Here is a 12,209-nt window from a genome sequence, read left to right on the forward strand (position 1 = left end):
AGTCCCCAGATTCTTATATTTCCTGCGTAGAGTAATTCCCATCGAATCGTTCTCCCTCTGTCAAAAGTCTTCCAACTCTGATTCTGTCTGGACTCAATGCCATGGACTCATGATTTTAGAAGTTGATTTTGAATTTCCTTTTCTCTTAAGACCTACCAACAAGTAGAAAAAAAAAATGAAGGGTATGTGACGAAGAGCAAGTGATATTTTTGAACTCGTTCTCTATACACATATATTATAAGGAATGAGTAAAACCAATGTTGGGGAATCGGATTTTTCAGGGCGCTTTTCTTTTCGGTCTTCTACTTGCTAGCTTTAGGTTTTGTCCATCTGCTGGCTTCCAAAGGGCTGCCATGATCTGTCTCTTGAGGCATCAATTTTGACTCGATGGACTTTGGCATGCAGGTTTGATACTCTGCCGCAGTCCATGGACATAGGCAATCTTAGACGTACAAGTTACCTCCACCCAACGAACACATTCAAAGAGCCCACTCTTGCACTGCCCCGTTTGTATTCTCTCACCATTCTGTGTGTAGATCTTCTCAAACTCGTTTTCACCCATGGTGGTGAAGCTTGCATGTCCTATCTACTTTACTTCAGACCTTCCTGTTCGGCCGCGAACATATATAAAAGCTGTGCGGGTCTTGCTTGTTTCAAGTTTTCGTAGTCTGAATTTAAGTAGTATGAAAAAATTGGAGTTGAATGTCCCGATTATTTAAAATTTTTTTGTTGTAATTGAAGCTCAACTGGAGGGTCACGAGAAACAGAGGGTCTTTACCGACGTTTCTACCTAGGCAATTCAGCTTCAATAACAACAAAAAATTTTCCACGAGAAACAAACGCGTGCTGATAAGATACAAATTAATTTAACCAAATTACTAAAGTAAAAAATTGTTCCACCTCGTCTTTCTCTTTCTCTCTCCTCTGTCGGGGAGCCTCTTCATCTATATATATATATATATATATATATATATATATATATATATATATAAAATGTTCATCATAGGCATGTTACTGTAATGTGACACATATTGACTTGCACGCCGCCGTATCCACCGTCCGTTCTCTTCCGCCGGATTATGTGCTATGACTTTTCACATGACGCGCAAATGATACGTCGCTTCTTTTTAAAAAATTTTCTCAAACGTACGATATGTCCATTATGTCCCCAGGGTTCAGCCTGAATTTTCATCTATTAATTCGAAACTAATCAGCATGCATCAAAGGTCTAAATAAATCTACTCAAGTATCGTTTGCAGTCAAATATCGTTATTTGGATTTAGTTTTGGATCTGTATACTCTTTTCGGGTGCAATTAAGAATCGAATGTGGACTTCTTTAACAGGTCCAGCTAAATAGAACAAAGTTGGATCTATAATCGGGGTATATCTTATCCATATACAACCCAACATAAGATCAAAATATATAAACTCAAACATGGTTTATAAGGGATGCTTGATCAAAGTAGATCGGAGACAAGCATGTTTGGCGGGTGGGTGGCAGATGAAGATCTGTGTAGAAGTCCATGGCGACTTGCATGTTGCTGTAGGAGGAAGCAATGCATCATATTTCCCAGTTCTGGTACATGTCAATATCGTTCCATCCAAGTCACGGATTTTTCTTTGGAAAAAATAAAAGAAGAAGAAGGCCTGGGCGTTGGAAGGTCCCTTGTCATCCAACGTCGGGGGAGACTGAAATTTCTGGACAAGTGCGAAATGAAAGCCATCTCGCACTGCCGACTCCACGTTTGTTTTAACGCGGGAATGAATTTTTATGTGGAAAATGTGATCACATGAACATAGGACCCAGAGATGGGAAGGATGTTGGAGCTCTCTCTCTCTCTCTCTCTCTCTCTCTCTCTCTCTGTCTCTTGTATGACATAAAATTTTGCATTCATCAATGGCATATAGGTGCATAAATAGTGAAACTCCTGCACCATTTGATTCACAAATCTCACTTTTATAACTTGTTTGAATTCAATAGTTCTTGACATAATTCTAAACCAACTTACGGGTTGCGTTTGTGAAGAACGACTTGAAAGTTGTTCCAAAGACTGACTACCAGCCATTTTATGTCTAGATGAAGTGCAAGGAATGTTGCAGTAGTGGTTATTGAAAATGCTCAAGCATGGACTTTAGTTGGTCTTCTAAGCGGACAGTTATCAGTCTTTTAGACGAGCAAGAAACCTACTGTAACATTGATTGCCCAATTTTGAACTATTGTCAAAGTTTTGGTCGTAACACTAAAGTCTGTCACTTTGCTACAAGTCATGAACAGTGTAGCGTGTAACACAATATTGTTAGTTAATGGTTCCACACTTTTTAAGTATCTTTGATAGCAGTAAGATCAATTATATTCATCGAATAAAATGCGCGTCCGATTAAAAGATCTTGCAGATAAAATTATGCACCCAAAATGACTTTAGATGACTGGAAAAGCCGGGTGACACCAATGGAAACAAAGTTTTAAAGAACATTCTAAGAAATTATGTGCACATATGACGTGTTTAACTGTATGTTAAGTTCATCTGAAAAGAATATTCACAAGTGCAAGGATGAAAAGAACACCAATGAAGGTTGAAGATGACGCAGGGGAAAGGTCGCCGATTATTACTTCAGTGAAGTAATCCGGTACCGTCCTTCTTCACTGAAGCATGCGTAGCGGACAATACCTCTTTTTATGTCAACAACTCGTGTCAGTGGAAGACGACGGCCGCCTCTTCTCTTTAGCGGCGGTTTCTTAACGCAACTGAACATTAGTTTGATTAATAAACCGGACTCCTCTTTAAGTCATTATGTTAAAATATGTCAGTAAATCACAAACAGTGGAATGCTGGTTGACAAAAGGGAAACGTTGTTGTTATGCTTTAAGGAACCAAGGAAAAAAAATAAAACTTATGCATGCTTTCATTATTCCATCAAATTAAACATGCATGGTTCTGTTTCTTAAAAATTTACCTTTTATATACTTTTAAATATATTCCCATTGAGATATAGGAAAATTAATCTAAAATTTTTATGGATAAGGGTTTGAAAATCAAGGGCATTACTGATTATATAGCTTTGGGATCAGTACAAAGATATCAATTACATACATATATAAATTTAAAAATCAATTAAGTTTCTTTAGGCATTTTAGTCTATATGTTTATGTGTGTCTAAAAAATTATATAAGGACATGTTCGTTTCTGTGGGCAGCTTGTTCATGACATGGTAGTCAGGTGGACCTCCTTTTCACTATTTATTTCATCAAATTAGCATTATGAGAAATGTGGATCACTACTAGTTTACCTATCTTTGATTTTACCGTTTTGTGCTAAATGAAAAATTGGCGCATCTAAACTATATACTTTAAGTTTGATGTTAAGGGACATAACACAGTGGTCTTACCAACACAGCTGGTTAGACCCGTGATGTGGAAATCTCAAGTCGCCAGTTCTATATTGTCATGAATGTTAATGTGATGGGCCACAATCAAGTGGGGCGCGACATCAAGCTAAAGATGCTCTTACTTCACCCTAGTTCCCAATGCAACTCTTAACCCTGGATACAAGGAAAAGAGCGGGGTGCCTTCAGGCACTTTTTGATGGTTATAGTCTTCTCCATTGTCACCTGAAAAATGAAAAATTGTAGCATTTCTTAAGTAAACCCTTTAGGAATGTATATAACATATGTGTATGATGTTGTTTTCTTTTTCCCCTGCCTTATTTTCATAAAGAACATCCAAATGCTCACTACCATAAAAAAATCCACTCGAGGGAAAGATTTGTTTATTTAAACGTGTGCAAACAATTCCATCTTCAAATCCAACTTGCAAATATCTTTGCCCCTTCTTCTAACTCACACCTACATCAACAATCAAACGAATGAAAGACAAGCAAGCAGGATTTCTACTGATCTAAAGCAGCCCAGCTGTGAATGGCACAATCGTTCTAGGCAACCAAGCACCACCCTGCACAAAACTAGACACAGTGAAACGTTTGGCATCATTGGCAGCCATCACATGGAATCCGGGCCACTTAACCCTTCCAGCAGTGGCGGAACCAGGGCCTCGGTTGTCGTACTCCCCATAATACAACGTATCGAGCGCAAAATTTCCGGTCCAAGCAGACCAACCAGCTGGATCAATCAAGCTACCAAGGTTAGACTTCATGAACACTACTCTTGAGTACTGCCTCCATGGCCGGCCAAGAAAAGTTATGACGGATTTCCCGGATAATTCAGGAGCAGCCAGGACATTGCAGTTGATGAAGGAGGTGCCGGTGTTCTGATTGGGGTCGGACCTCCCTTGAGCCGTGACGGTATTGACATTTCCGTTAGGGAGTCGGGCGTAGAGGTTGCAGTTCTGGAAGACGGCTGCCGCGTTGCCGAAGATGAAGTCTACGGTGCCGTAGACGTCGCAGTCTCTGTAGAACTGACGGAGGGAAAGGGCGTAGAGAGTATCTTGGTAGCCCTCGAAGCTGCAGCGGTAGAAAGCGGAGAGGTCGCCACCATTTCGAACAGCAACCGCTTGGCCCTTGGTTCGCCCCGCCGTGTTCCTGACGGTGATACCGATCGCTACGAAGCCTTGGCCCAGCACAGCTGCAACAATGGTGGCTACATAAGAAATCGCTTTTCTACGTCGTCAAACTGACTATGGCAATATTTCTTAAATGGACTGGCTACAAGCTTCACCACGCAAGCTTTGACCTGAGCGTACGCGTAGATGGAGTCAATGATAAATTCTAAGGTCCTAACGTATATATATATATATATATATATATATATATATATAATGTTAGTAAATTTAATTTCATACCATACTTCCAACTGTATGTGCAGCTTACTTTAGATTCTTAATATTATCATGCCTTTGAGCATTTGGTAAAGATGTTTCTTTTGTTCTGGCACGCACTTTAACGGTTGACAAATGTGTGTTTTTATGATATACAGGAAGTTTTCCATAAACCAGATCACATTCGTCCAAACTTCATGTCTCGAAGTCTTGGGAATTGTATATAAAAACAATGATTTTTTGGCACGGATAACCAGAATTCTATCATCTGAAAAAAGTTCCTCGTCGAACTGGATTTCTATGCAACGAGAAATTTTTGGGTGTACATTCACATTTTAAATCCATATAAAACATCAGGATTCTGAGGGTTTCTGACCTGGAAACTGATCTATGTGCTTACTTTTATTAAGAAACGGTCTTCTATCTTTTTATGCTTCATTATCGAACATCCATTTGTTTATTCATATTCAAAATATTTCTTAAGTTAGGAGTAGCATTGTTAATTCAGCAGTACAATTGGCACTTTTTGATGCTCATGTTACTCCCAATGGTGTGGGATTTGAAGGATTCCTTATCAAAGAATATAAAAAAATAAAGGTTATCAGAATCAACAAAATATATTTGAAGAAACTGAGGAAAATTAATTTTGTAACGGGGTATACGGTGAGAACTTCATCGATAAACCTATAAAATATGCACCAAGCAGCAGGGACATGAAACCTCACCGAGAGTTGCAGAGTTGAAAGTGGTAGATCCGTCGACGACGTTACGGTTGCCAGTGATGATGGTCTTGCCGATTCCGTCACCAACGATCATTATGTACTTCATAGTCGTGGGTATGGTGACGTATTCCCGGTACACTCCTGCCTTCACGTTGATCACATAGTAACCCTTGCTCCCGTCGTTGGCCGGAGCAGCAGCAATCGCTTCACTAATGGTGCGGTAATTGCCGCTGCCATCCTGAGCCACCACCACGCTGCCCACCGTCTGCAGCGCCATCCTCCTTCCGGCGGCGAAATGAAAGATGTTCCGGTTCACCCAATGAGGAGCGCCATCGCTGCCTACTCTCAGGTCGTCCAGCAACTTCCTGCCAGGGTCGACTGCCTTCTTGTGCTTGAAGGGCCAGGAGTTGGTGAGCATGGCGAGCGACACACTGTAGAGCTGAGAGCCATTCATCAACGGAGCATACAACTTATGACCGCGCTGCAAGAAGGACGCCTGGGTGAGGGCATCCAAGCAAGTGCGCTGGTTGGTGATGATGCCACTCATGAGGGTATGGACCAGGTCTGCCTGGTCCTCGGCCAGGGTGGTGGAGTCGCAGGAGTCGAGGGTGGAGAGGGAGTTAACCAAGAAATCGGTGGTGAGTTCGGAGAGCAGCAGGCAATCCTCGAGAGCCGCTGCCGCTCGTGGGGTGAGGGCAGCCTTATCTCTTATGGTCTCGTTTATGAGGGAAGAGAAGGTGGCTGACTGCTGTAAGGACTTGTTGATAAGGTACTGGGCATAGCCATAGAAGTTGGAGAGGGACTGACTGGGCAAGAGGGACTGACAGAAGGAAGGATCGGTAGTGAAGTTGCAAGCGTGGTCTGGACTGACGGGGGCAGGAGCACTGAAGTTTTGAGAGATGGAAGAAGGGAAGAGGAGGGTGAGGGTGAGGAAGATGAGAGGGATGAAACTCATGGTAAAGGTCGTTGCAGAAGCCACCATCTTGGTTGGTGTTTCATTGGATGGCGAGAAGGCAGCTCTATTTATAAACGATCTGCATGGCGTGCGGACGTCGGCCACTCGGCGGGCACCACAATAATTCGGTAGTCAAAATCCCTATTTTGAATAAGCGGCCAGCCCTTCTCTCTAGATTCAAAGTGTGAAGAGCGGGCAAGGCTCCTCCGTTGTCCTTGCCCTCAGTCCGCGCACGGAACCCGGAAGGGTTGGCTCCTTCTAAAAAACTAAACATAAAAATAAAAAATACATTCAAATTAAAAAATTTACTTGTTTTATATAAAAATAAACTGTTGAAACTCTATTTAAAGAAGAGAATTAATCTGACTCATTTGATTTTAATGTCTATTAATGTTATAATAAATTAAATATCACTATTCAGCTAATTATATATATATATATATATATATATATATATATATATATATAAAAGCAGATTGGGTTTTTGTCCTTTAATCAAAGATGGCTGCTGGACCGTTATGTTGGATGGGTGCAATGTTCACAACTGGCATGTTACTGTGCTTTGGTCCACATGGGCTTTTCTTACAGGCAGCAATATCGATCCCTTTTTATATTGTGCGCGACGTTGCGCATGCAACTTATGTGCGCCTTAAGAGCGGATGGGATATTTTGGTATTTTTTAAAGAAAAATGTTTTTATTAGTCTTTTTACTTTTTTTATTTCTATTTTTATTTGTACAAAAAGTTTTCTTTCCAGTATGAATTAGAGGTAATTAACCGAATTAACACACAAAATTTCATGCACTAATATGATAAATATAACCTGAATTCAAACAGAAACTTTTATGTACGAATTTAAAACTACATTGTCATGCCCTTAAACTGCATGCTCGTAGATTCTCGGACAAGTCCTCGACCTAATACGCTGGACCTGTAATGTCCACCGAACTTCATTCCTTTTTTTTTTTCTTTACTTTTTATTTCTTTTAAAAATCAGACGGATTTGATGGACGGGTATATCTTATCCATGTATAACCAAACATAAGATGAAAGATCTAAAATCAAACTTAGTAGATAAGCAGGGGTGGAGTCAGGTTTTTTTTTTTCAGGGATGGGCCAAATGGTCCACGGGTCGGGCCAAGAGGAGCGAAAGGTCGGTCCAAGAAGAGCGGCGGGTCGGGCCAAACTAAAAAAATTTGATTTTTTCAATATAATTTTTTTTTCCTGCGCTCTGAGTTGGTGTTGGTGTTCAGAGAGAAGCTTGTCAAAACATTTGGCGGATTGGTGATCTAGTTGCATGCGGTTGGTGTTGATCTTGTAGGTCTAAACCATGAGGTGTAGAAGTCCATGGTTAAGCAACGCATCGTATATTTCCCAGTTCTGGTAAGTGTCAATATCGATCCATCATTATCTTGACCAGCTTGCAATTACTTGTAGAATCAGCTATGTAATTTCTTAGTCGTTGTTTCAGGTCACTGATTTTTCTTTAAACAAAAAAAAAAAAGGGAGAGGAAGAACATGACCTGCGCATCGAAAGGTTCCTGTACATTCAATGGGGACTGGGTTGTGTTCGTCGCTTGGTGCACCAGAAAAAAAATGAAGGTATTTTAGAAAGTAATTGAAAAAAGATATATCCTTTTCAGTCTTTTTATTTTTTGACATTCTATTTATTTTGTCCTTACAAAAAGTATTTTTTCAATATCAACCAGGAGCATGATTTCCATTATTAACCATACTGATGCACGGAAATTTCATGCATGTACATAACCTGCTCCCATATCAAAAAAGTCATCTCGACTCACGATTATGGTAAACACTAATGACATTTTTTGGTATAGTGAATACTAATGACATACAATTTTTGTTAAAATTAGTACTAATGGCATACAATTGCAATTAGTCCTCACCTTTCAGGAAAGTCCTGCAGCGCAGCGAATTATGAGAAGTCTGGACACAAAAGGCGTGTGTTTGACCCCGAACACGCGCCACCCTCCCTGACCCAGAAAACTTATCATTTTCCCATGAGAAAACAAACAAGGCCTAAAAATTTCAAGTAGAAGAAGACAAAAATTTAAGTGAATGTCAATATCATCTTAACTCGTACCACTCAAATCTAGGCCCTGATCCAAATTTTGAAGTTTCAGCCCGAGTCCAACCTTCCTCTACGTAAGGATGATGCCTGAGACGGACCGATACAGTTTTCCAAATCGGGCTTGTGCATCCAATTGGTTTTCAAAACAATTAAGACGATTGGCGAATTGAATCGGACTGGGAAATTTTGAACCGGATCAATCGTATTATTTGTTAAAAACGGGACACAAAATCCGAGTCGTGACGTCTGCACTCAGACCTCCGTTTCTGTGTTTGGTTGCCATCTCCTCGGCAAAGTCAAGTTGTTCTCGCCCTCCCCACGGCCACACATAAATTTTAAACAAGAAAGTCAAGTCATCCAAATATATCCCTTTTCGCTAAGAATATTAACTTCATAATTGGATTAGTCAAACGCTAATCTCTTTATCCTTTTCACTAGAATATTAATTTTATTGAATTTTTCCAAGCTTCTACTCTCCCTCTCTATCTCTCCCTTATATGGCATGAAAAATTGCATCCAGCAATGGCATATATGTGCATAATGTCCAAAAGCATATTGCTAATGAATTAATGGTAGCAGGATGTCTAGTGAATTAGATTCTATAAGCCGAAAATTAAATGCTTAGTGTTGGAACTCCTGCACCATTTGATCCACAAATCTCATTTTCACAATTTTTTGTTCAAGAATACAATAGGTCTTGGCATAATTCTGCGCCTATTCACGGGTTCCGTTTATGAAGAACAACTTGAACAGACTGGCTAGCAACCATTTTATGCCTAGATGATGTGTAAGGAATGCATTTTATGTCATAAGTTGGTGGTCTACTGTAACATTGATTGACAAGTTTGAACTATTGTCGATGTTGATCATAACACTTTTAGTCATTCAGTTTGCTGCATGTGATGAACTGTATAGGTCATCGCACAAGCATTCTCAGTTATTGGTTCCATAATCTAAGTACTTGCGATATCAGGAAGATCGACTAACTCAATCTTGATCGAATAAAAAGCGGATCGGATTAAACGAACTTGCAGATGAAATTTTCCACCAAACAACTTCAGATGGATGGAAAAGCCGGGTGATTATTTGTATATATGTTAAGTTCATCTGAAAAGAATATTCACAGGCGCAACGATGAGAAGAACACCGATGATTATTACTTCAGTGATGTAATCCGGACGCACCCTTGCATGATTACCAACGCGATGTGCGCAAATTTTCATGTCTGAACTGTTTTCACTTCGAAGACCGTCCCTCTTCTCTAATGACCGGCGAGCAAAATGAAGAGACAGAAAATTCAAATTTCAAAAAACAAATCGGAATATAACTGTACAAGGAAAAGAACTAACAAAACAATGAGAATCATTAGATTCTGTATACTTTTCCGAATCCAGCATATGGAATAGACAACTTGGGAGCACATAGTTTATGTACTTTGGGTAAAGAACAAATTACAAATAGGAAGTCCTACTACATACCCTTAGGTACGAATTAAATAATAAACGAATGAAGAACATGGCCTACTGCGAAAACCCTACAAAGAAAAGACTAATAAAGATCACTGAAAGAATATACTTTAGTAGTCCTATATATAAGACTTGCATATTTTCTGTGGTTAAAAAAAAAATGAATCACGCTGTGAACGGCACGCCCGTCTTCGGCAGCCAACTGCCTCCTTGTACAAAATTGGACACGGTGAAGCGACTCGCATCGCTTGCGCTCATCAGATGGAAGCCGGCCCACTTCACCCTGCCACTGGTGGCCGCGCCCGGGCCACTATTGCTGTACTCGCCGTAGTATAGTGTGCTGAGAGCAAAAGTGCCGGACCAAGGAGCCCAACCAGCAGGGTCTATCAGGCTGCCAAGGTTAGATTGCATCACCACGGTCCTCGAGTACTGCCTCCATGGCCTGCCCAGATAAGTCTTCGCACCTCCAAGGGCGGATGCAGCCAAAATGTTGCAGTTGATGATGGAAGTGCCTGTGTTTTCGTTGGGGTCGCTTCTCCCTTGAGCAGTGACAGTGTTGAACTGCCCTGAAGCCGGCTGCCTCACGTACATGTTGCAGCTTTGAAAGACGACGGCAGCGTCACCGAAGATGAAGTCTACAGTCCCATAGATGTCGCAGTTTCTGAAGAACTGACGCATGGAGTAGGTATACAAAGTGTCCTGGTACCCTTCGAAGCTACATTGGTAGAAAGTGGAGAGGTCGGAGCCGCTTCTCATGGCGACTGCCTGGTGCTTGACAGCCCCCGCCGTGTTCCTAACCGTGATTCCGGTTGCCACGAAGCCATCACCAAGTACAGCTGCGATAATAGCAATATTTGGTCATATCAAAACACTGCTCATTATAAGTCATCCAAATTAATCAAGGTGCAAAGTACTTTGTAGTCTATATTTAGTTGGTTCAGATATAAAAATTCTTACCTAGGGTAGCAGAATTGAAGGTGGTATACCCATCGACGACGTTACGGTTGCCGGTGATGATGGTCTTGCCAATTCCATCACCGACCATCATTATGTACTTCTTAGTCTTGGGTATTGTGACGTATTCCTGGTACACTCCTGCCTTCACGTTGATCACGTAGTACCCCTTGCTTCCATCGTTGGCTGGAGCTGCGGCAATGGCTTCACTGATGGTGCGGTAATTGCCGCTACCATCCTGAGCTACCACAACGCTGCCCACTGTCTGCAGCGCCATCCTCCTTCCGGCAGCGAAATGGAAGATGTTCCGATTCACCCAATGAGGAGCACCATCGCTACCCACTCTCAGGTCGTCCAGCAGCTTCCTGGCAGGGACGACTGCCTTCCTGTGCTTGAATGCCCAGGAGTTGGTGAGCATGGCGAGAGACACACTGTAGAGCTGAGACCCATTCATCAGCGGAGCATACAGCTTGTGACCGCGTTGCAAGAAGGACGCCTGGGTGAGGGCGTCCAAGCAAGTGCGTTGATTGGTGACGATGCCACTCATGAGGGTATGGACCAGGTCTGCCTGATCTTCGGCCAGGGTGGTGGAGTCGCAGGAGTCGAGGGTGGAGAGGGAGTTAACCAAGAAATCGGTGGTGAGTTCGGAGAGCAGCAGGCAATCTTCGAGAGCCGCTGCCGCTCGTGGGGTGAGGACTGCCTTATCTCTTATGGTCTCGTTTATGAGGGAAGAGAAGGTGGCTGATTGCTGTAAGGACTTCTTGATAAGGTACTGGCCGTAGCCATAAAAGTTGGAGAGGGACTCACGCGGCAAAAGGGACTGACAGAAGGAAGGGTCGGTAGTGAAGGTGCAGGCGTGGCCTGGAGTGACGGGGACTGGAGCACCAAAGCTTTGAGAGATGGAGGACGGGAAGAAGAGCGTGAGGGTGAGGAAGAGGAGGGGGATGAAATTCATGGTCGAGGTCGTTGCAGGGGGCACCATCTTCGTTGGTGTTTTAGCTTGTGACGCCTTTAGCTATGCAATGCTTTTGTATTGGTGAGAAGGGATGGTGAGAAGGTACCTCTATATATATAAACGATCTGCATGGCGGGCGGGCGTTGGCATACGCGTAGATTCTGTAGCAGTCCACAATAACTCAGTAGTCAAAACCCCTAGTTTGAATAATCAGTCAAAAGATCCTCTCGCTCCCCCTCTCCCCTTTTGGTTTCGATAGCTCGTCGTAATCCAAGTGCATGAAGGCACCAGGAA

The 12,209-nt window shown here is 42.0% G+C and overlaps 2 protein-coding genes across 2 annotated transcripts; both read right to left on the reverse strand.

The window, feature by feature from the left end:
• Window positions 1-3,786: 3,786 nt before the first annotated feature.
• LOC116254091 (pectinesterase-like) lies at window positions 3,787-6,473 on the reverse strand. Its single transcript, XM_031629169.1, has 2 exons — window positions 5,498-6,473; window positions 3,787-4,579 (listed from the first exon to the last, which is right to left on the reverse strand). The coding sequence occupies exons 1-2, from the start codon at window positions 6,447-6,449 to the stop codon at window positions 3,897-3,899; spliced, it is 1,635 nt and encodes a 544-aa protein (XP_031485029.1). The 5' UTR covers window positions 6,450-6,473; the 3' UTR covers window positions 3,787-3,896.
• Window positions 6,474-10,072: 3,599 nt separating this feature from the next.
• Window positions 10,073-11,974, reverse strand: LOC116254529 (pectinesterase-like). Its single transcript, XM_031629972.1, has 2 exons — window positions 10,964-11,974; window positions 10,073-10,842 (listed from the first exon to the last, which is right to left on the reverse strand). Exons 1-2 carry the CDS (start codon window positions 11,940-11,942, stop codon window positions 10,172-10,174), a joined length of 1,650 nt encoding a protein of 549 aa, XP_031485832.1. The 5' UTR covers window positions 11,943-11,974; the 3' UTR covers window positions 10,073-10,171.
• Window positions 11,975-12,209: the final 235 nt, after the last annotated feature.

This window comes from Nymphaea colorata, chromosome 5, assembly GCF_008831285.2.
Source record: "Nymphaea colorata isolate Beijing-Zhang1983 chromosome 5, ASM883128v2, whole genome shotgun sequence".
Taxonomy (NCBI): domain Eukaryota; kingdom Viridiplantae; phylum Streptophyta; class Magnoliopsida; order Nymphaeales; family Nymphaeaceae; genus Nymphaea; species Nymphaea colorata.